Source organism: Alexandromys fortis, unplaced genomic scaffold, assembly GCF_014885135.2.
Source record: "Alexandromys fortis isolate MF-2015 unplaced genomic scaffold, M_Fortis_MF-2015_v1.1 scaffold_61, whole genome shotgun sequence".
NCBI lineage: Eukaryota > Metazoa > Chordata > Mammalia > Rodentia > Cricetidae > Alexandromys > Alexandromys fortis.
In genome coordinates this window covers 7689445-7713273 of record NW_026067962.1, presented here as the reverse complement: position 1 = coordinate 7713273, position 23829 = coordinate 7689445, and the positions used below count along the sequence as shown (strand labels likewise).

General features: G+C 36.6%; 1 protein-coding gene across 2 annotated transcripts in view; it reads left to right on the top strand.

Annotated features, from left to right (window-relative positions):
• Fbxl17 (F-box and leucine rich repeat protein 17) overlaps positions 1 to 23829 on the top strand; it is a 474904-nt gene that overhangs the window by 36722 nt on the left and 414353 nt on the right. For both annotated transcript variants that reach the window (XM_050153522.1, XM_050153524.1), the window contains exon 4: positions 1174 to 1305. In XM_050153522.1, the coding sequence (XP_050009479.1) occupies positions 1174 to 1305 (132 nt within the window). The remainder of the gene's footprint in view (positions 1 to 1173; positions 1306 to 23829) is intronic.

Genomic DNA, 23829 nt, shown 5'->3' with positions numbered 1-23829 from the left:
CACCACTTGTGAGCATATGTGTTCACAGGACTGCATCCTAGCACAGAGGTACTTGTGCATCCTGGTTCCTGCTGCTTTATTCAGTATGGCAGGACGGGAAGCCAGCTTGGTTGCCCAATAGTAGATGACTGGATAATAAAATCCCGACACACAGTGGAAATTTGCATAGCTGTAAAGATAAGTGAAACTGTTAAATTTGCAGGAATAATACATGGATCTGTAGATTTTTTTTTTAAAGCAGAATGACCCAGAGACTGCATGTTCTGTTTTATATAGGAATTTCAGTTTTTAACACACACACACAGACAGAGAGACAGACAGACTTGGGAGAGGAACATGGGCAAAACTTGAGAAATGAGGAGATCAAGAGAGCAATTTTTCTGAGGAAGGAGCAGACAAGGGTATCCATGTGACATGAAAACAGAAAGGAGAGTGAGAAGATGGAGGGGTAGGGTGTAGGGGGAGGGGATGAAGGAAAGGGAGGTGATGGGGCAGGAGAATAAGCCATAAGCCATAACAAATTTTGCTTGAAAATACCATAATGAAGCAGTACTCGATATGATAATTTAAAGAGCAAGTAATAAAAAGTCAGAGGGATAAGCCTCTATGCTGTTATTAATCAAAGCTAATTGTATGCATGTTGGTATGTATTTCAGTCTCTTTGTATATGTGCATGTTCATTTAAACACATGCATATTATAATATAAAAGGTGTATACACTTTCATATTTTTAGAGACAGGGTTTCTCTGTGTAACAGCCCTGGCTGTCCTGGAACTAGCTCTGGAGACCAGGCTGGCCTTGAGCTCACAGAGATCAGCTTGCCCCTGCCTCCTGAGATTTTAATGGGCATATAATACTGATTTTTATGATTATACTGTAACTTGTTTATTTAGGTTTTCCCCCATCTACATACTCTATTAAGGCTTATAGAAGTAAAAGTGTAAGCTTAAAATGTTAAGGAGTCTGTGTACTTTGGTGTACTATGAGGTAGATGAAATAGGACTGTTAGAAGGTAGATGCTTTTATAAAATACTGCTTTAAGTTTATGTTATTTTAAAAGTGACTTATAAATCATTCTTTAACTTTGGGATATCTACTTTAGAATGCTGTGCACTAGAAATACACTGCCTTTGTCATTTTCTAAGCATTGAGTCAAATGTCTTTGTTTACAGCTGGGCTCAAAATGCAGAGAACTCAAAGACATTCACTTTGGCCAGTGTTACAAGATCTCAGATGAAGGCATGATTGTCATAGCTAAGGGCTGCCTGAAGTTACAAAGAATATACATGCAGGAAAACAAATTGGTAAGTACTTGGTTTCACTCACACTGTTCCGTTTGTTGCCCTTTGAATTCCTTGGATTTTGTTTACAAATTGTCTTCTGGTTCTCCAGTGGCAAATCCTACTTATTGAAAAGCAGAAATCTCTTCCAGACCTTTTTACCGTGCGCTCGTCTAAGCGGATAGGTGCTTGTGTGTGGTGCTGGGTTTTTAAGTATCATTCACTAACGTGCTTATTGTTTCTTTAAAGAATTCCAGCAGTGAATTAACTCAGGTCAGCTGGAATAGATAAAACTTGGTAGCAAAACCTGTCCATTATTGGAGTTTCTGTGGTCCCTCTAGGAATTATAACAATAGTAGATTAAGGATATTTTAATGCTCAGGAATGCATACATTTATAAATAAAACTTTTTACTTAGAATAGTGAAAAGATAGTATCTAGTAAATTTGGGTAGATAATCTTGATAATTCCATAAGTGTTATATTTTAGCACATACATATGTATTTCACATGTATTAATGCTCTACTCAATTTTCTTTTATTGACATGTAATCACATAAGATTCTTTGTTTTTATTATATCCATAATGTTGCACGAACAATAAAAACCCAGAGACAGATATTGGGGTTCAACCTGAAGATCAGAAAAACAAAGCAGCTATCCACTAGAGACCTTTTACCTCTACCAAGTCTTCAGACAGAATGGGCAAGATCCAGTCTCCATGAATCCTCAAACTCCACTTTGCTCTGAGCTCCTGTCTCTTCCCGTTTATATCTCTTTCTCTGCCCAGTCATATTGTTCCTGTCTCCACCTCCCTAGTGCTGGGATTAAAGGCGAGTTATTCTAACTGCTGGGATCACTTTTATGTGAGCGTTGTTTCTCTTTTAGACAGATGCAATTTTGTATGGCCCAGGGTGGCCTTAAACTCACAAGAGATCCGTCTGTCTTTATCTCCTGAGTCCTGGGATTAAATGTGTGTGCCATCACTCTCTGGCCTGTGTGGCTGAGTATTATGGCAAGCTTTATTTATTAAGACACCAATAATATACCACTATACATAAAGCTATGCAATCTAATTAGATATCTAATTATATATCATTTCTTTATTAGATCAAACTCTGATCTTTAGCCATCCATCACTCCCCATTTTCCCTTTCCCTAGCACCTGGTAACTGCGAATTTATTTTCTGTTTTTATGAATTAGCCTATTTTATATGATTTATACAAGTGGAATTACATAGATGTGATCTTTTATGTCTTTTTCTAGGTTCATCCATGATGTACCTTGTATTCGAATTTCAGTCCTAATTATGGCTGAATGAAATGCAAAGCCATTTATTTTTAACTGATAGGGACATCATATCAATTACCAGAAATTACTATTATCACTTGGGAGGAGCTAGTGGCAGTTTCCAGTGTTGAAAATAATGTATTTATAAAAAAGACTTGCTTTTAACTTACGTCTTAAAATGTAGACATTTTTGTTGTCCTTTTTGGTTTTTAAAATTTTAAAATTTAAAAAAACTTTGAGATTATAATATAATTGTAACATTTTCCTCTTGCCTTTCTTCTCCATTCAAACCCTCCTAGGTACCCCTCCCTACTCTCCTTCAAATTCATGGTCTCTTTCTCTAATTGTTATTGCATACATACGTATTCCTGCAAATGACTTGTTTAGTGTGTGTAGTCATTTGTGTTTGTGTTTTCAGAGCTGACCTCTTGGTGTTGAATACCAGTCAGTGTGCTCTTCCCTGGGGAAGACCCCTCCCTCACTCCAGCTCTCCTTAGTTGTTTGAGGCTCTTTTTGTATGGTTGAGGCCTCACGGTTTTTCCCCATCCAGTTTGGCAAGTCTTTTGGTGTCATCATTGTTCAGTGCATGCTGGGGTGGTCACTTTGGTGAGACTTTATGTGTGTAGCTTCTGAAGTTACTAGGAGACACCGTTGCTCAGCAAACTCCCTGTTCCTCTGGCTCTTATAGTCTTCCTGCCTCCTATTTTGCAGTGTTCCCTGAGCATTAGGTGAGGGAATGCTTTGTAGATCTATCTGTTGGGACTGGGGTTCACAATAGCCTTTTGATTCATTCTGGTTTTCTGTAGTGGTCTCTCTTGCAAAGAGAAGTTTCCTTGTGGTGAAGACCACTTATCTGTGGGTATAAAGACAAATGTTTATGGATTGTTGTTAGGGATTTTGCTAGCTTAGTAAATTAATGGTTGCAGATTCTCCTCTAGTAACCATGATTTCACTTGTACTGAATAATTAGGTACCAGACAGGATTGGTCTTCCTTTTACTGACCAGGTTTTAAATCCAATATGAGATCTGGTGGTTACCATCAAGGTATGCTTGCCACTACTGCACCCTTAGGGTTATCATGCCATGCTAGGCATTGATGTGGTTCATAGGTGTCTTAATTGGGTAGGACTGTTGGTTGTCTCCTTCCTTTGGAAGCTTTCTTGGTGCTTTCTGGCACTATGAATGCTTGTGCTGAAAGGTGACCTGCTGCACACTGCGCCCCCGTCTCCGTTTGCGCTCTATGCGCCACAATACAGTTTGCGAGCTTCGGGCAAGGGGCTGGAGGTTGAAATACACAAACACACACAGAGACAGACAGATACACGAACGTCTAATCACTGGTACAAAGGCCTTTTTTTTCATAACACCATGGAGGCTAAAATACCCAGCAGTCAAGTGGGCCAACAGGTGAAAAGCCCATCCTCTGATCCTTAAGGCACAGCTTTTAGTAACTCCAATCAGAAGGCTCTAGCAGGGAAGAGCAGCTGAAGGCCGGGACTCCAGTTGGTCCCAACAGTGACCCATTCTTTGTGAATGTAATAAAATGCTTTCCATGTACGAACTTGAGTTGTGGAAGGAGTTTTCAGGCATCACCTGTCTGTTGAGATGACACTATTTAAAAACTACATAAAAAAATTGAAGCACTATGGCTTAAATTAAATGCTTTTATTACCTCAAAATATGGTTTTACATTGAAAATACACAATAAAAAACACCTCACATTTCCTTTTAAAGTTGATATGAAAGTAATCACTTGAGAGTGTATGAACTTATAGAGAGTTAAGTTTTCTGGGTTAGATAGACTGACATTTTGTTTCTCAGTTGTGTTGTGACCCAGTAAAAATTATTGACGATCATTTAAACCTCATTTGCTAATGATGTTATATTAATATTTGTCTTTCAGGTTATAGTTGAAGATTAAATGTCATAACAAATACTCACAAATTGCTTAGTACAAATTCTGACCCATAAGATATACTAGGAGCGTAATAGCCGAATTTACTAAGCATTCATTTTCATGGTACACAACATAAATTAAAGGTTACTAATCCTATGTTAAACATTTTCTAGTCTTTAGTAGGAATATTTGTTGCCTTGACTGACACTTGTTTTCCTGTTAGGAAAGCACAGAGGAGTACTTCTGTTGTCACCTCAGGATTTAGCTGATGGCCTTCCACAGGGGGCGCTGTTCATGCTGGGAGGTTATGCCTTATTTTCTTACTTTTGTGTCCATGTTGTTTTGCATTGATAACGTGCCATATACCTAAATCCGAAGAATGTAAGATCTGGATTTGGTTTTCATGGGGGATTTAAAGTTCTGTGATAAACCTTAAAGAGAAGCCAACATAATTCTCACTAAGGTTCTTAGAAGGAAGTTCAGAACTCATTGAGTGCTGCTGGATGGATGATTGAATCACAGACAACTAACTTCCCATAGCACCATCATATTTTTGTAATAAACTGAAATGTGTACGTAGTCAACTGTTTTTGTTTTGACAAGTACTACTGCTCATTTGCCAATTACATTAACTACTAATAGATGTACTTAAGAAGGAACACTGTGCCAGACAGGATGTATAGAGTTTGACTGGTGCTTTGATCAGCCTTCGAATGAACTCTTACTCTGCTCTCTTGATAAGGTGAATCTTCTCCAAGACTATTGGAGCTCCTGTGCAGTGGACTGTACACATCTTTCATTTTAAGCTTTGGCCTTTAGATGGCAGCATTGTCTCGGTATCTGTTTCACCTCAGCTTCTTCATCCTTGATGCAACTACGAAGATGCTGCTGTGAGGCTTCGTTTACAGTTTTTGTCTTTCGGTTGGTATTAGTGGGGACAGTTCTCTTTGTGTCATGTGAAACGAACTGCGTGAAGAATGCTACAGGTGGAAAGTGTCTTTGCATGTGAAGCAAAAGGAGATGTGAATGTTCTTATATCTGAGAAGGAGACGAGAGGATGCAAAACACAAGATTAGGAAATCTGCCCATCACGCAGAAATTGTCTATATTAAAGTTTCTGCTGCTTTTGAAGAAATAAAGCAAGGCAGCTTAAATGTCTGCCATCTTGCATTGTTGTTTCCCATTTTCTTTTTCTAAAGGGAGCTATAATAGTGACCTTTAAAAAGTATTTTAACGCCCACGTGGATAACATGGTGTTTAATTGTCTTCACATGTAATTTATATCTCTTGAAATGTGGTTAAGTATTTGATCTCATAATATATGGTCAGCCTTTTCTTGGTATTTAATTTAATTGTTGAGGTCTAGCCACAGAGGCTATGTAATTCATTTCTTTAACTGTTACTTATCTGTTATATTCTCCTGCTGTCTGTTCTTAATTGAAGTCACTTATATTGTGTCAGGCATTTTTGTTGTTATAGACAATATTACAGCAAAATCTGTGTGTGAGTCTGCTGTGCTTATTGAAAGCATTTCTGCATGTATAGTCAAAGACAGGTTCAGTTTCAATTTCTTTTTACTAAATGCTAGGCCACTCTCATTAAGTAAAGTGATTTAGATGTGCTTCCTGCTAATGGCTTGTCCTTTCTTTTGAGGGCAGGGAGTGTCTACTCACCTTCTGTCTTTTCCTTTCCAAGTGCAGACATAAAACAGATTCAGTCAATAATGCTTTAGTGATATATGGGTTACTGCTGAATTGAACATGCTATCCAAATATATTTCTTTAAATACTTTGGGAATGTGCTTTTAAAAAGAAGATACATTTGAACAAATAAATAATAGCTATATAGTTTCAAGATGCAGAATCAACAGTTTTTGGAATTTTATTTTAAAAAAACAAGTAAGTAAATTTCTTTTAATTTAATTACCATCCCAGTGATGTAATTTTTGTGGGCTATTTTTGTTCAGTGAAGTTGGAGAGTATTTGGAGGGACAACACATGTAGTTGTAATCGAATAGACTAAAGAATTCTTGTGAGAATGCTGACTTGTATGCTCTGGTAATTAATTGGCTTTATTTCTAGTATCTGAAAGGTGAACATAATTGAAAGTAGAAATTAGTTAACAGGATATCAGTTCACTTCGGCATTCTTTCCTAGCTCTTGTCATTCTCTTTTCAATTTATTGATATCTGAGTGTGTCTTTGATATACCAGGTATCTTATTAACAAATGCAGTTAGTCTATCATTTTAAATGCATAGTAAAACAAGAATGAATGTGTGTCTATTTCTACCTCTCCTGTGTGCCAGTGTTGTATGGAAGACAGGCAGTGACTTGAATAATGTCTAAATAACTTTTTTTTGGTAGTGCATTAATATTTTTACCCCGCAGATTTACTTGTCTTTATTTGTTTAATAATATTAAAATTATTCGATAAACTCAAGGACTTCATCAGCTGATGATGGAAATTTCCAGTTACTAGCAGAACCTCAGAGGAAGTTAACTTAGAGTTAGGATACAGACAACCTAGTGTGGAAAGTGTACGGTGGATTATGCTCAAAGTAGGACACTATAAATACTATTTTTATATTCTTTTTCTAAAATAACTTTGGTGTCAAATTTTTGATTACTCCTTTGAGTTTAAAATTTCCAGTTATAAGTAGATAATTCCTAGTCATTGGAGGTCCCTACTTGTGTCTATTGTTTGTTTGATGAGTAATTTAAAAATTTTTATGCTCTTAAGTCTTTTTATTTATTTTATTTCTTAGTATTGCATGTTTTAAGAAATTGAAAAGATGTGAGCAAATCAAATTATCTCTGAGATACAAGAGCGAAAGTGCAGTTTGGGCTTTGCATCCGATGCTGGTGCCAGGAGAGAGTGTGTTAAGATAGAATCACATCATTAGGCTTGGCAGATAGAGATTTATAAGGCTGAGTGCCAGAGGGATGCTGGGAGTACATTAAGCTTGTCATTTATGAGCACTTGTTTTCCCCAACTACTGTCTAGCTTGCCAGTCAGCAAACGAGAGGTATTATTGGGATCTAGGTGGAAGTTGGCTAATGGTTTCTCTATTCACAGTAGTGAGGTGCTAAGGTTTGAGGTTATCTGAGGCTTAAGTTCATTCCTTATTTTAGTGGTTAGCTTAGACAGAAGAACTGGAGAATTAGCTTTTCGCCTTTTTCTTTTTGCCTTTCCCCCTTTCTTTCCTTAAAATTTACCTCTCTAAGTGTAGTTTACAAACTGTTTTAATCTGGTTTACAGATTCATAATTTACAACTTTTCCTTTATTTTAGTATTATTATTTAAAAGACGTATAACTTTGAACACTCTGTGACACTTGGCTTTTCACATATCTGGTCTTCTGCCAGTATCTATACAAGTTATGTCCCTGCGTAAACCTGTGTGGGTGGTACTGTCGCTGTGGGTGCTGCAGATTTACCTATTTATGTTATAGAGGTTGTCTACATTGCTCTTTTTTTGAAATCTTTACTTTTTAAAATAAAAATGGTTATTGTAGTGAATTTTTACAAATACAGTCAACATACATTTAGGTTTAGGCAACTATTCAAACAAATACTTGCCCAGTCTCAAAATCTCTATTATTGAACTTCTATATAGCTAGAATAGCCATTCTGAAGTCATGGAAGTCAGAAATAATTCTGAAGTCAAGTTTAACTGAGCTCTGTAAATTTCCTGTCCATTTCATGTCTATGGACTTATATGCCACAAGCAAGGAAACAAGACAACAGAGTTGAAAGTAGAAAACAGCTTCCTATCTTCTTTTATGACTCCTGTTCTTTTTCTGCATTCTGTCCATCGTCACCCAGTAGTACCCTTTTTATTCTCCTCATATATGTGCTACCCATAATTATAGCTGTTTACATATATGCATGTTTTTATTATAGCTAAGATCTGCATATGGAAGAGAGCATGGGATCTTTTTTTCTCAGACTAGGTGACCTCACTTAATATTATATATTATAAGGCCATCCACAAATTTACTGGTTTTCCTTTTTCTTTAGAGTAGAATAATAATTCTTTTTTATGTATGTGCCAGATTTTTATTATTTGTTCATGTTTTGGGCTTCTAGGTTGTTTCCGTTTTCTTGCTGTATTGAATAAGGGCAGCAATAAACCTAGATGTACATGTCTCTGAACATAAATGCAAAAATTCTAAGCAAAATAGTTGCAAACCAAATTCAGGAGCACATTAAGATGGTCATACATTATGGCCATGTGGGCTTCATCCAGGAGAAGTAAGATTGGGTCAACATATGTGAATTAATAAATGGAATATGCTGTATAAATAATCTTCCACATCTGACATAATTCATCCTGTCTTTTTTGATAAAAATCCTCCAGATATTAGAAATAGATGGAACAGACAGACCTCCAGATAACAGCAGTTGTACAACAAACCCTTTGCCAGCATGCTCGAGACAAACTAGAGCATTTCGTCTCACATCAGGGGTGAGACAAGGATAGCCAAATAAGAGGTAAACACAGGAAAGGAAAAAGTCACTGTGAATATTTGCAGATGACGTGAGTTAATACCTGAGACCTTAATATTTACTGAAAAACCCTTAGCTCTGAAAAACACATGAAATTGTAGGGTATAGAATTTATATAAAAAAGTGGTAGCTTTCATATTAAACCACCAGTATATTCTTAAAGAAAGAAATTAGGAAAACTACCTCATTTATAATTATAATAGCTTAAAAGCAACAATAACAACAAAAACCAAAGAGCAAACCAACAACACACATAGGAATATACCCAGCCAAAGAAGAGAAAGAGCTCTGTAATGAAGACTTGAAGACACTGAAGACAGTATCAGAGGGTGAAAAGACTTTGCATTGCTCCTAGATGGGCAGAATTAATAGTGTGAAAACAGCTATACTACCAAAATTGTTTACAGATTTAATGCAACACATAGGCCTCATTCAGGGTTACTGTTGCTGTGATGAAACACCATGACAGAAACAGCCTGGGAAGGAAGGCTGCCCCCCCCCCCCCCCCCCCCCCCCCCCCCCCCCCCCCCCCCACACACACATTACAGTTCATCACTGAAGAAGTCAGCTCAGGAACTCAAATAGCAGGAACCTCGAGGAAGGGACTGATGCAGAGGAAATGGAGAGGTGCTGCTTACTGCCTTGCTTCCCCTGCCTTGCTCAGCTTGCTTCTTTTAGAACCGAGGACCTCCAGCCTGGAGTGGACCCAGCCACAGTGGATTGGGCTTTCCTCCAATCACTAAGAAAATGCCCTGCCGGTTTGCCTGCAGCCCAGTCTTCTGGAGCATGTTCTTAATTGGGGTTCCTTTTTTCAGATGATTCTAGCATGAGTCAAGTTGACATAAAATTAGCTAGCTGAACATATTAAAGTTCTGATGTTGTATTTCACAAATCTAGATTTAAAAAAAAAAATACAAGGATTTTCATGGACTCAAAAAAGGTCACAAATAGCCAAAGCAATTGTAAGAAGTAAGAACATGTGTTCTTACTACAGCACTAGGTGGTAAGAACAGGAAGACCAATGGAATAGAGCAGATTTTCTGGGCATAAACCAACAAAGTTACAGCTACCTGCGTTTGATAAAGGTGGCAAAACACACAGTGGAAACAAAGATGGCTTATTCAACAAATGGTGCTAACAAAATTAGATATCTATCTGCAGAAAAATGAAACTATCTGTATCTTTCACTTTGTATAAACATGAATTCAAAATGGGTCAAAGACTTTAAAACCCTAAACACTGAAATCAACTAGACAAAAGCATAGGGCACACTCTCAATGACATCAGGCTAGGCAACAATTTTTGAAGAGAACTCAGAAGCCCAGCAGCTGGCCTAGGTACCAGTGGATGGGACTCTGCGCCCTTAAAAGCTTTTCTGCACAGCCAAGGAAACAGTCAGCAGAGGTGACCCACAGAAGAGGATACACATTTGCTAACTAAGAATTAAAGAAATTAAATACCATGGAAATAAACTGCCAGTCAACAGGTGAGCTGATGAATTGCAGTTTTCAAAAGGCGCATAAGAGGCCAGTAACTATTTTTAAAAAATATTAAATTTCCCTAGACATTGGGGAAACTCACATTTATAACACTCAGAGATACCACTTTATCTGAGTCAGAATATTCTTCAAATATTTGAAAAAAATTAAGAATATTTTTAGTTTTGTCATTATTTTTATTTTTGGCACATGTGTGAGTGTTTTGCCCAGATGTCTGTCTGTAACCAAGTGTGTGTGTGTATTTTGCCCACATGTGTGTCTGTAGCTGAATACATGCCTTGTGTGTCAGGAGGCCAGTACAGGACATTGATACCCTGGAGTTAGAGTTCAAGATGGTTGTAAGCTTCCATGTAGGTACTGGGAATTAACCCTGAGTCCTGTGGCAGAGCAGCAATGCCCCCTCTCTGCTGAGTCATCTCTAGATCCGTTCTTTATAATTTAAAAAGCTTACTATGGTTTCCCCCTCTAATTTACTCTTAATAGTTTTGTAGAATCAATTATTAGGGAATGAATGACCCAAACAACACATAAACAGATATTTTGCATAAAATTATGTTTGATTTTTTTCATTTTTGTTTTTCTTCTCTCTCTCTGTCTCTCTCAGTGTCGGATAAAATGACATTTGGATAACTTGAGGGGAAACTTCTTTTTATTTATTTATTAAAGATTTCTGTCTCTTCCCTGCCACTGCCTCCCATTTCCCTCCTCCTCCCCCAATCAAGTCCTCTCTCCCTTATCAGCCCAAAGAGCAATCAGGGTTCCCTGCCCCGTGGGAAGTCCAAGGACCACCCACCTCCATCCAGGTCTAGTAAGGTGAGCATCCAAACTGCCTAGGCTCCCACAAAGCCAATACGTGCAGTAGGATCAAAACCCAGTGCCATTGTTCTTGACTTCTAAGCAGTCCTCATTGTCCGCTATGTTCAGCGAGTCTGGTTTTATCCCATGCTTTTTCAGACCCAGGCCAGCTGGCCTTGGTGAGTTCCCGATAGAACATCCCCCTTGTATCAGTGTGTGGGTGCACCCCTCGCGGTCCTGAGTTCCTTGCTCATCGAGAAAACACTATCCTGAGTGAGGTAAGCCAGACCCAAAAAGAGGAACATGGGATGTACTCACTCATATTTGGTTTCTAGCCATAAATAAAGGACATTGAGCCTATAATTTGTGTTCCTAGAGAAGCTAAATAAGGAGAACCCAAAGAAAAACATATAGGCATCCTCCTGAATATTAACCTTCATCAGGCGATGAAAGGAGACAGAGACAGAGACCCACATTGGAGCACTGGACTGAAATCTCAAGGTCCAAATCAGGAGCAGAAGGAGAGAGCACGAGCAGGGAAACTTCTTAAGACATTATTAATTTTGAAGCTGGGCGGTGGTGGCACATGACTTTTAATCCCAGCACTTGGGAGGCAGAGGCAGGTGGCTCTCTGTGAGTTCAAGACCAACCTTGTGTACAGGGCAGCCAGATTCTGCCACACTGTACTCCTTATCCTATAATTGAGTTGCATTGTGTAGCTTTTCCATAGCCTTTTTTATAGTTAGTTCAAGTGTGTAAGTGCCATCTTTTTCATATTTTAAGATCTAGTGAAAATGATCACATTTTATTAATGCATTTAGAGTTATACTCATATTAATGTACTAATGAGTTATAACTTTTTACATTGTTTATAAGAGTTTAATAATGCTAATTGCTGATAGTATAAGATGTGAGTATTTTCCTTCTAGCCCTCCATAGTAGTAAATAACTTTTAGTCTCTTTGGTTCATTTTCCTAATTTTTTGAGTTGACTTTTTAGTCCTGGGTACCTTCCCTTTTCTGTAAATTCGTGCACCTTTCTTTTGCTGTTATAGACGGTAATGTTTCCCATTTATCAGAATCAACTTAAAACGACTTTAATGCTTATCCTCCAGTCCTGAGATTCTTCCCTGTGTATGTATAATGTTAACATTCGTTTGTGTTCATTATAGTACCATACCACATTGACATTACATTTGCTGGTCTGTTTTTGGGCATACATTTCTTCCCACTCTTTTAAAGTTAAGAAAAACTCTATTTCTTCATAAAGACAAAAGAGATGGTGTTTTAACTTTGTGTGACTTTAGAAGATCTTTAAATTTCCTACACTTTCCTTTAGTGCAGGCTGTATAATTGTGTGTGTGTGTGTGTGTGTGTGTGTTAGACAGAGGTTTATATTTAAGAACTTAGAAAATATTTTAATGGAAGTTGAAGAATTATCTATCAGTAAAATGTTATCAAAGTGATGATTTTCCTTACTGGTCATTTTAAAGAAATGATTGTTAATAATGTCTTAAAGAAACTTCTAACTTATTTAAATAAGCTCTGATCTATTCTCACACCAAATTAGTGTGAGTATGTATGTTTTAACAGTCTGATCAATTTCCTCTTGTGGATGTCTGTGTTGTTTTAGGTGAGATGTTTTTGCTTTTTAGACCATTAAGACAATATTTATTAAAACCCTAAAAATTGGGTGATTTCATTTGCTGCTAATGTGCTGTGTGACGACTGTCTTAAGTTCACATGAGGTTCTGAAACTTTTTCCTTAGATTTAGAGTTGAAATACAATACATTGTATCCTTTGTTTTGTCCTGGAAAGGAATTTAAACAAACTTTCTTTTGCACTTGTTGAATATGTATTCGTATGAATATGGTATGCAAACCACCACAAAGTTTGCAGCGGTTAAGAAGATGAAGAATCAAAGATAAAAGATACACATTCAAGACGGCTTGGTTTCACAGTTGGTGCATAATCCTTTCTGCTGTCACTGGCACCCTAACCCTGTACCTCCCAGAACAAAAGAAACTGAATTGAAAATGGTGGGAGCCGGGGCACATTCTGTTGGCAGCACATTGCATGGCCCATAGGCGTTGTCAGGTCTCAGTTTGATGCCCTTTATTCTTTCTGACAGATGTGAGGTAGGGTCTATGAGGGGGAAGTCATTACTAGAGAGAGGGCAGTGTCAGATCAAAAGTAGCCAGTGATCAAACAAGGTAAAAGGCTGTGGAAAACAGGCTCTCTTTCTGGCCTCAACACCTGCCTCGTCACTGAAGGGAATAGTCCTTCCGTGTCAGGCGAGTTGATTTTCTTTGATGTACAGTGAATTACAAGTCAGAATGGAAGCTTAACTGTAGTACAGAAGATCCTTACTTCCTAGTTCTTGGGCAATTTGGCTTTTAAATTTTTTATTCCTATTACCTAGATGTGTATAGAAGTCATTCTTTGTTGAACAACACAGTGAAGCTGTAGCTGCTCACTTTGTTGGCACTGGATGCTTAGTGAGAGCTCTGTTAAATGAGTCTCAGTACAGTGTAGTTGGGCTCTACATATCACCAAACTCTCCATTTCTGAAGCACCTGGTTGTAATTTTAGTCAAATCTTTTCTAGAATTTTAATGGTGCACACAGATGAGGTTTGGTACACAGTAGGTCCCCTCAGAAAAGCTCGGGACACCGCTGCTCTCGGTGAAGTACGTGAGTGCATCTACAACTTATATCTTCCTTAGAACAAGCAGCCCGTCAAGTCAGTTGTAGTGCAGTAGAGACCTGAGCGGTGGGGTGCTACACGCATGCTTTACCTTCGTCATTGCCCGCTCACCCACCTTGCTGTGGGGCGAGCAGACTTCCAGCCTCCCAGTTAAGTGTTGTCTTGTTGGGCTTTCCTACTTCAAACTTGGATACAAATTTTACATACTGCATTTCAGGCCTCGTAGATGGTTATGTCATTTTGTCAACATGTTGTTGAAAGGGAGTTTGTTTGAAATTTCTAATTTTTTTTTTGTCAGAAGAATAGTGTTAGTGCCTCATTACCTTAAAAAGTAACAATTGACCTAGTAATTTGGTTCTGTATTCATTGTTGTTTGAAGATATGTGTTTGGTTTGACATATTTAGATATCAGATTCATTACACATACAGAAATACAAACAAAAGCTGTTCTCTTTCCATTAATTGATGTTTGGTTGTTAAATATAAATTTTTTATATACTTGGGAATTTTAGAATTAGATACTGAACTTAGTGATATTTTCAGTTTTATTTAAATAAATATTGCTTATAAATTAACTGTTTAGGTCTAGTTTGACTTAGAGGAACATATATTGAGTTAGATATATTATAATTTTTAATTTCTTTGGCATAAAATGGCATGCAAATAAAGCATTTAGCAGTACCTCAAGAACCCTGTTTCTAAGTCACCAGCTGGAGCCTTATTCATGTCCTTCATTGCATTGTGTTTTTCCTCAGCCCGTCGTCCACATGAGGGTAGAGGCCAGCCACTACCACCACCTCATTTTATGTTTTCTTGCCTGTTTTATTACATCTGACTGTATATCAGGATAATACACTATTTAGTTTTTTCTGATTTGTGATCAAAATTTAAGATCATTAATGATTGGTAAATGTAATGTTTTAGTGAGTATTTCAGTATTTAAGAAGGTTAATTTTTTGTTGTTGTTTTGTTTAGTTTTGCTTTTGAGACAGGGTTTCTCTGTAGCTTTGGAGCCTGTCCTAGAACTCACTTTTGTAGACCAGACTGGCCTTGACTCACAGAGATCCACCTGCCTCTGACTCCAAAGTGCTGGGATTAAAGACATGTGCCACCACTGCCTGACTAAGAAGGTTAAATTTTAATAAATTAAGGAAAGTATGTCTTTGTAGTTTGATTTGAGAAAGATTCAAACCTAACTTTTAGCATACTCTTTAATATGTTCTTGTGTTAGCTGTTAGGTTGGAGTTTGCTGTTCCCTTGTTTTTTTCATCTTCCATTTATAAATTGTATGTATTGATTCTGTAATGAGGCCTTTGTTCTGTTGTTTTGATTTCCTGCAACCCTAGCATTGCCTGCGACTTGATGTCCAGCTAAGAAAAGTATGTTCTTTCAGGATATGCATTAGCTGACCAGTAATCTAACCAGTTACTAGGTTAGTATGGGGGGAACTAAATTCAAGCTTACCAAAATAACTTTGTAAAATTTTACCTACTTACATTGTTACCAGTAATTTAATAAAGATATCCAGTAACATTATTCATAAAGATAAATTAATTTTATGAATTTCCTTTAGCAATAGCTTTTACAGGAAGAAAATGAAAAGTACTGTAAATATTTATATCTTTCCCCAATTTTAAAACCACCTATTTTCAGAAAAATTAGTAATTTTTTCTATTTTAGTTAACTAAGGTGGTGAATACTAGCCTAATATAAAGTTTTGGTGAAGTGAAGCCTGATAAACAGTCATTTGCTGCATAATGACGTTTAGTCAGCACTGCTCTCATGCATCCCAGGGATCCAGTAAGACGATACTGCCCTGTGACATCATAGTTAGGTTAGATGGGACAGGTCAGTCAGTCAAGCTGTGGTGTGATGTGTTTGACACCGCAGCCCACTTCATAGTAGCTGTTTAAAATCAGGTAGAGTACATTCTAAAATAAAGTAAAAGTACTAATAAGTAGCTGAACCAGCATGTGGTACTTATTACCAGGACTTTTCATTATGCTTGGTCTATACATTTAGGTGTATATCATATGCATTATTACAGCAACCTAAAGAAATGATGCCAGCACTCACTTTGTTGTATTTATTTAGTTCTTCAAGTACTGTATTGAATACACCGACCCATATGTATGTTTGTGTGCTGGTTGTTTATGTTCTTTAAGACATATATTAGTGAGACTCTGTAACAGTGATTGGTGCAAGTATGCACACTATTTGGCAGTGTATTTTGTGAACCTTCACACAGTTGATTGTGTCGAGGTTTATTCAGTATTTTTAATGTGAGACACACTTGGAGGTATAAAACAATAATCTCTTGTGTGGTTTTTAATGTGTCAGATAGTTTCATGAAAATAAAACAGTAATTTTTTTTCTTTTTTTTTTTTAGTGTAGATCACCCAATGGGACAATTTTTATTTTTTTTTGAGACAGGGTTTCTCTTTAGCTTTGGAGCCTGTCCTGGCACTAGCTCTTGTAGACCAGGCTGGCTTTGAACTCACAAGATACCTGCTTGCCCCTGCTTCCTGACTGCTGCGATTAAAGGCGTTTGCCACCACCACCGGGCTCCAGTGGGACAGTTTATTGGGCAAAAGTTATTTTGTGGTTTAACAGCATTCATTCATTTGTGATCATTGATTTTTGATACTTGGGAGAACAGATCCTAAGAATAGGTTGAAAATTAGTGAATGGTATGATAATTTCTGTCCTAAAGGTATGTATTTAAAACTGGAAAGTGAACTGATGCTTATTACAGGTCTGATAATCCTGTAAGCCAGATGATCTTTTGCTCCTTATGGTCATTAGGTGTATGAATGAATTAATTTTTCTAACCCAATCTCATGTTGTTAACTAACTCATTAAGCATTTGTTGAATGCATATCACACCAGGATAATTGATTTCAGATCCTTTGCATAGTTCTTGACAGTCCATCTTACAGAGATGCTAAGTAATAGAGTAATTTCAGTCTTTTTTTTTTTTTCTTTCCCCCAAGACATCATTACTCTTTGTAGTCCTGGCTGTCCTAGAACTCACTCTGTAGACCAGGCTGGCCTTGAACTCACAGGGAGGCATGTGACACCACTGCCAGCTTTTAATTTCTTTCTTGTGTTTTCCTTTCAGGTGTCTGCTGGAGAGGACCATCTTTTGCAGACACTTTGTAAAGGCTTTGTAGAAGTGTGTATAGCACTTTTTGGGCATTCTGTAGGAAATGGGACTTGAAGAAGAATTAAATACAGTAAATTGAGTTTTGGTTTTACTGATTGGTTGGTGTTACCTTTATTTTTAGAATTCTGTCATCCTATGTCCTATAGATTTCTCTCTGGGAACACTTCAGTAGCTGATTGCTTTTGGCCTCAGCCTAGGGGAAAGTAGGTTTCTAAAGCATTTGATTCCCTTTATTACAGTTAAATTACTAATTTTATAGAAGAGATAAGAAGTTCTCCCTCTCTTTTCTTTGGTATTTTAGAATGAAAATAATCAAGGTGATCCATTTAGGAAAAAAAAACAAGTAATTTACATAAACATGGTAGTCACATATTAAATGATCTGTATAAAAACGTTTTTCCTTTAGATCATTGCCCATAGAAATGTTGATAATATTGGAGACACCTGGAATTAAAATATATATACACATTTATTTGAAAAATATAATATATTGAGAACTATAAAAAAGAGGCCTAAGTAACTTGTTCTCATAAAAATACATGTGACTAGCTAAAAGCATTCTCATAATATAGAAAATTAGAATGTGAATTAAAACACATTTTACCAATTTCCCTTGTTGTTATTTTCAGAAAACTTTTAATGCACATACTAACATATCTGTGTCTCTTTAAAATTATACTAAATATTCCTATCTATAATGCTTGAATATTGATGGACATTTTGGTTCTTCTTGATTTATTTTTCTCATAACAAATTTTGCCCATAAGCTCAGTTGTTTTCTATCAGAATATATTTTGTGTGCCCCCTTTTTAGCTTGATAGTTTTTGATAAAAACAATATTGTCTTTTGTATAACCTTTCTTTTATCTATGTTCCTAGTATTTTTTATTATTATTAGTGACATTGTTTGCCGTAGTTTTTAAAACTATCAAATAGTTTTAACATTTTAAGGCAGGGATAAAAATGAAGAAATGGGGGTTTAGATGGATGTTGACTCAGTAGTTAAATGCACTGGCTGCTCTCACAGAGGTCCTGGATTCAATTGCCAGCACCCACATGGTAGCGCACAACTGTCTGAAACTCCAGGGGATCCGACACCCTCACAGAGACAAATGCATACCTAAAATAAAAATACATAAATACAATGTTAAAAAGATGAAGAAATGATGAAAAATACTTTTACAATTCTTGGTACTGTATATTCTACCTCCCCAGGTAAAATATGTTTCTGTGGCCATTTTATTTATTTCTTCATCATTGTTGTCCTCCTCTTCCCCCTTCTCCCTCTCCCCTTCCTTTGGCTCACTTCTCCAGTTTCTTTCTTATTCCCCATCTGCTTCCCCCTTCTCTGCTTTTTTTTTTCTTTTTTGAAACAGGGTGTTAGTGTGTGTCCCAGGCTGTCCTTTTAAGAGAGATCTACCTGTCTTTGCCTCTCTAGTGCTGGTATTAAAGCCATGTGTTGCAAAGTTTGGCTTATATCTTCTTTTGAGAAATATCTGTCAAATGTTTTGTCCATCTTTAAGATGGATATTTTGGTTATTCTTGTTGGGTCGTAGGAATGTACTGTATATTCTATTTTGCATATTAGCTATTTTCTAGGTAGATTATTTGTACCTCCCACCCTGTAGGTTATTTTCTGTTCTAATTGTGTCCTTTGATGTGCAGAAATTTCAAACTTTGTGTTGTCTTAATATATATCATTTTTGCTTTTGTTATCATACAAGAAATTGATATTAAATGTAGTATTCTGACATTTTTGCCAACTTCATTCATTGCTTCCTCCCTCTCCCCCCATTCTCTGTTCTCCTTTGTGCTGGGGTTGAACCTGCAGCCTTGCACATCCTGGGAAAACCTATCGTGTTGAGCTGTACTCTCAGTACTTTCAGGCGGGTGCCCTGCTTGTTGAAAGGCCTTTGAGTCCATGGTCAAAATAGCTTAATGGTGTGCTCAAGAATTTATTTCTAGATTCTTTTTGCTTTCTCCCTCAGTGTTAGCCTGTGTGCCAGTATTTTTCTGTTCTCATTAGTAACTTTTGCAGTAAGTTTTCGATGAAAAATACTGTTAGCTTTCAAATTAGTTGTCAGTATTGCTTAATCCATTTGATTGAGAGTCTGCAGAACTCTGACTTTGGGATTTTTATACTGATTTAATTGAATCTATGTGTTGCTTTGGGTAGAAATGTCATTTTAACAATGCTAAGTCTTGTATATTTAATTTCATTTTTTATCTTCTTTAATTTCTTTTAGAGATATTTTGCAATTTTCACTATAAAAGTCTTTCAGTTCCCTGGCTAAGTCCCCTCCCCCTTAACTATTGTGCTTCTGTTGATGTTTATGCGAATATAATTGTTTCCAATATTTATCTTTCTGAATGTTTGTTGTTTATTGTTTATAAGTGCACCCAATTATTATGTGGTAGTTTACTATTTTATAACATTGCTAACATATATTTTAGCACCTCTGTGTGTGTGTGTGTGTGAGAGAGAGAGAGAGAGAGAGAGAGAGATTACTTTTTTCCTACTCTGCCCCTCTTCTACTTTCTTCTTTTCTTCCGTGTCTCCTCCTCTTTCTTTCTTCTTCTCCCCTCCTTCTCGTTGTCCCCTCCACTTCGCTCTCTCTGTTTACTCCTCTTTTGTTGGGATTGAAGCCAGGGCTCATGCTGGCTAGGCCAGGCTCTCTACTACTAAGAGTGTTCTAACCAAGTAGGATGTTCTGTATTTCTTTTCTGCCTATGTGTGCTGGTTAGGACTTTGGTAGTACTATTCTTAATATAAATGCATGAGCTAAAATTATGTTCTGTCTTTCATTAGGGAAAAGGCTTTTGGTCTTCTGTCATAGAAAACAGTGATAGCTGTGGGCCTTTTATATCATAATTATTTGTATGTTCATTTTTTTGAGTCAATGTCTTTCTATATAGTTCAAGCTGGCACTGAACTAGTGTGTAGCAAAGGATAGCCTCAAACTTGTAATTTTTCTTTCTTATCAGCTTTAGAGCTGAATTATTGCTGTGTGCCATTATGCCCCACTGTCTTTGTTTTTTTTAGCCAGCATTATTGTTCAGCGGCAAAGCAGCAAATGCTTTATTGATACCACTCTTTTTCCCTCAGGGGCCTTAGATCTAATAACTTTTTAATGTCTCTAGTGACATAAAGCCATCAACAAAGCACTAGGTAACCCCTCATCCTGTTTGAGCACATTCATCAAGCAGTTGTTGGAAAAATCCTACCTACACTCCTATCAATGTTAAACTAGTAGACTGCCCAGTTCTTGCTCTCTCAATAGATGAGAGACGGTGTCTGAACTAGTTGTAATCCGCCTTCCATTATGAATCGGAAGTGGTGCTGCATGTTTAAAAGCCATTTGAATTCGTCTGTGTCTCTTCAACCTTGACCCATTTTTCTGTGGAGTTCCTAAATTTTTCTTCAGCATTATCCTTTGCATCATAAAAGTGACACAGTATTTGTCATTTTTTCATCTTTTAACCATTTTCTGTAGCCATAGTTACCATTTTTATGTTTGTTTTTGGTATTGTTTCAAAATTTTGTCTACGTTTATCTCTTCCCTGTTTTGTTTTAAAATTTTGATTTAAATTTGAAAAGGCAGAAGCAGACCTTTTGAGTGAACATGAACACCCCCAGGAATAATAGTTGTAACCTAAATCTCACAGCTTGAAGTGTGGCAGGAAAAGTGCAGCGTGTTGAGGATGACGGTGTGCAGATGAGCGGTTACAGGGTGGCTTCAGCACTATTACTGTGTCTCTGTAAGTGCATCTCTTCTTTAAGACAGTGTCAGGCAGCCCGGGATGAACTAAAACTCTGTATAAATGGCAGGCTAACTTGCTATCTTTGAACTGTGGCTTGAACCTCAGTCTCCTGCTACCCTGATACAGGCCTCTGCCACAATTGCCAGTGAGCCTTTTCTAAGGTGGAGAAAGACCTGATGTTCTTATGGATGGGCTTGGTCACCACTGATTTGATCAGGACAAGGCAGAAGTCATGTTACTTTTCGTCATAGAAGTGACAATATAAATACCTTAAAGTTGTATAGATATCTCTGTTATTGTTTTTGATATTTTGTTTCTTTCCATCTTGGTGTTTTAATATTTTTTTGCATATTCAGTAATTAAAATTTTTAAATGTGAATGTTACTTTAGATTATTATAGGCATATTACAGTTAAGTATGAAAATCTTAAAAGCATACATTTGATTAGCATCGGCTTTTAAGTAGCATGGCAGTAATTGTTACTGGGGTGCCTTGATGAATGGTGGGAAATTCTGTCTCAGTGGAACCAGCTCTTCATCATTTGTCTGCCCATGTTTAGTTTCAGTTTTGTTGCGGATAGACTTTAATCTTGTGCTTTAAAAAAACATTTGCTTTCTTGCTTTCTTTCTCATATAGTGAAAATTGATGCTAGCTAATCCATTAAAAAGTTGAGAACAATAGACTCAAATATGATGACATCCTGGAAGTCAGTTTCTTAAAGTCTTATCAAATGACTTGGTTATTTTTTTTCCTATCCCAGTGATTATATACTTAGTAACTAGTATTTTCATCAGTCAGAGCCAACATTGTTAGAAGCATGAAACTGTTCAGTCTGACTTCAGATTTAAATATTTAAGTGAAGCTAAAAATTGTCAAAAGTTGTAGATTCCAAAGATTTCATTATTATTTTCTTGTTCAATAGATTTGCTAAGGAGATTGCATTGTTATAGCTCAATTATTTTTTTTAGTTCCCTTTCCTAGACAGAAGAGAAGAGTTAAAAAAAAAAAAACTTGGATGCTTTCCAAGAGCTCTGTGTGTGTATGCGTGCGAAGTTATAATCAGTGGCTCGAGTCTGAGTTTTATTGGGCGGCCTGTCTGGTGCCTAAAACCCCTCTTCCTCTCTAGGATGATAACTGGCTTAGTTTTATCCCTTAAATTAGGGAGAATGTATTTTTTCATAGCTATATCAGGCCTGGTGACATGGCCCACTTTGGTTCTGTACTACTGGATAAAGAACGAATGAAATATGAAAAGACACAAACAAAGGAGGCCTGGAAAGCAAAGGTAAGGGCAGGAACAAAGCCGGAAGGCGCAGAAAGGAGCGGGCACCAAGCCTCAAGTCAGCCCAGGTGGCCGGGACAGAAAGGCTGCAGTAACATGTCTTCTCTCTGTCGTCCTGGAAAGTGCTGTTTTAGATACGACAATAGTTATTTTTAAGAAGATATCAAAATTGGGAACTTTCATATGAAAATAATTGACCACTAGTCAATTTTAGACTTTAGTAAACATCTGAACCCATGTTGATAAACTTATTTTTACCACATACATCTCAAGTACATATATTTGAGAAAAACACTACTGCTGTCTTTTAGAGGTGTGTACTGAGGTGGGAATAATTGCCTTAAATTCAGTAGTAATAATAGAGATTACTTACAGTACAATTTTAAGCCCAAAAGGTGAAGGTTTCTATTACTTCAAAATACATTTTTTTTTCCTGAGAGATAATTTATTCCAGTCAAAGCAATTACTGCCTTTTTTTTCTAGTTATTTTTAGGGGTGCATATAACTTTCAAATTTAGTTTTTATTTAGCTAATAAATAATAAAATAAATCTGACTAATTTCAGATTTATTTTAGAGATATCTCTGCGAAGAAGTCAGTAAAGTACTCACATTATCTTAGCTGTGTTATTTAGTGAATTTTCCTGAAAACAATTAAAGTTGTTCCATTTCTTGGTACATTTTGCATTAGAATGTGCGCTGCAAATCCATTAGGTATATAATAGATGACTGTTGCTTCTCCTAGCCAAATTGCACATTTTTTCATTCAGAAAGTAAACCCTTCACTTTTGTTGTGCTGTAGGTGTAATGCCATATTAATAATTTTCATATTTGGAAAAATTTCTAGGAAGGTACATGTTTAAAATGTGCCTTAGTGAAGGTGATGTGTGTGTTGTTCTCTTATTACTGATATTTCCCTTTTTGCACTTAATTTTAATGACTAGACTGATTCTATAATTTTAGAACTTTTACACAGAACAAGGATAAATAAGTGGCTTATTTAAAATGGTCTTTTTTGGTGTTGTATACAAGCTGTAATTAAAATAGAGCAATTGGAAGGCAGAACAGTGTCCTTGCTGTGCATTTTAGGGAGTGTAGACAAAGTAGAATGTCCCAGCTGTGTGAAACACTCAGGATTGATTAAAGTTGGGTTTTGCCTTGATTTGAGGATGTGCTATGACTTATTTTTAAAATAAATTTTAAATTTCCCATGTGATTTTTTTTAGAATGTGAAATTAAAAAGTACTTCCAGAACTCCTCTTGCAGTTTCCCTGTCTAAATATAATGAAGCGTGGGGAATTATTTTAATAACTGTTCTCTGGCTTACAGTTTGAATGCCTTAGATAGAAAGATGAACATTTCGTTTTTTGAAAACATTGCATGCAGCTTTATTTTGTGGACTGTTTTGTATACTAATATTGCAAGCCTCTAGAGGTTACACAGTTGTTTCTTATTTATGATTCCATTCAGTGTCAGGACAATTAAACACAGTTTTGATGAGGGGGAGTCAAATATTTTTTATTATTAAGATATTGTGTATAAATAGTAAAATAACCTAAATTAGTAAATTTTTAAACCATTCTTTTTTCATTTTGCTTCAGAACGCAGGAATTTTTATGCATATTAGTTATCGAGTGACCTTTT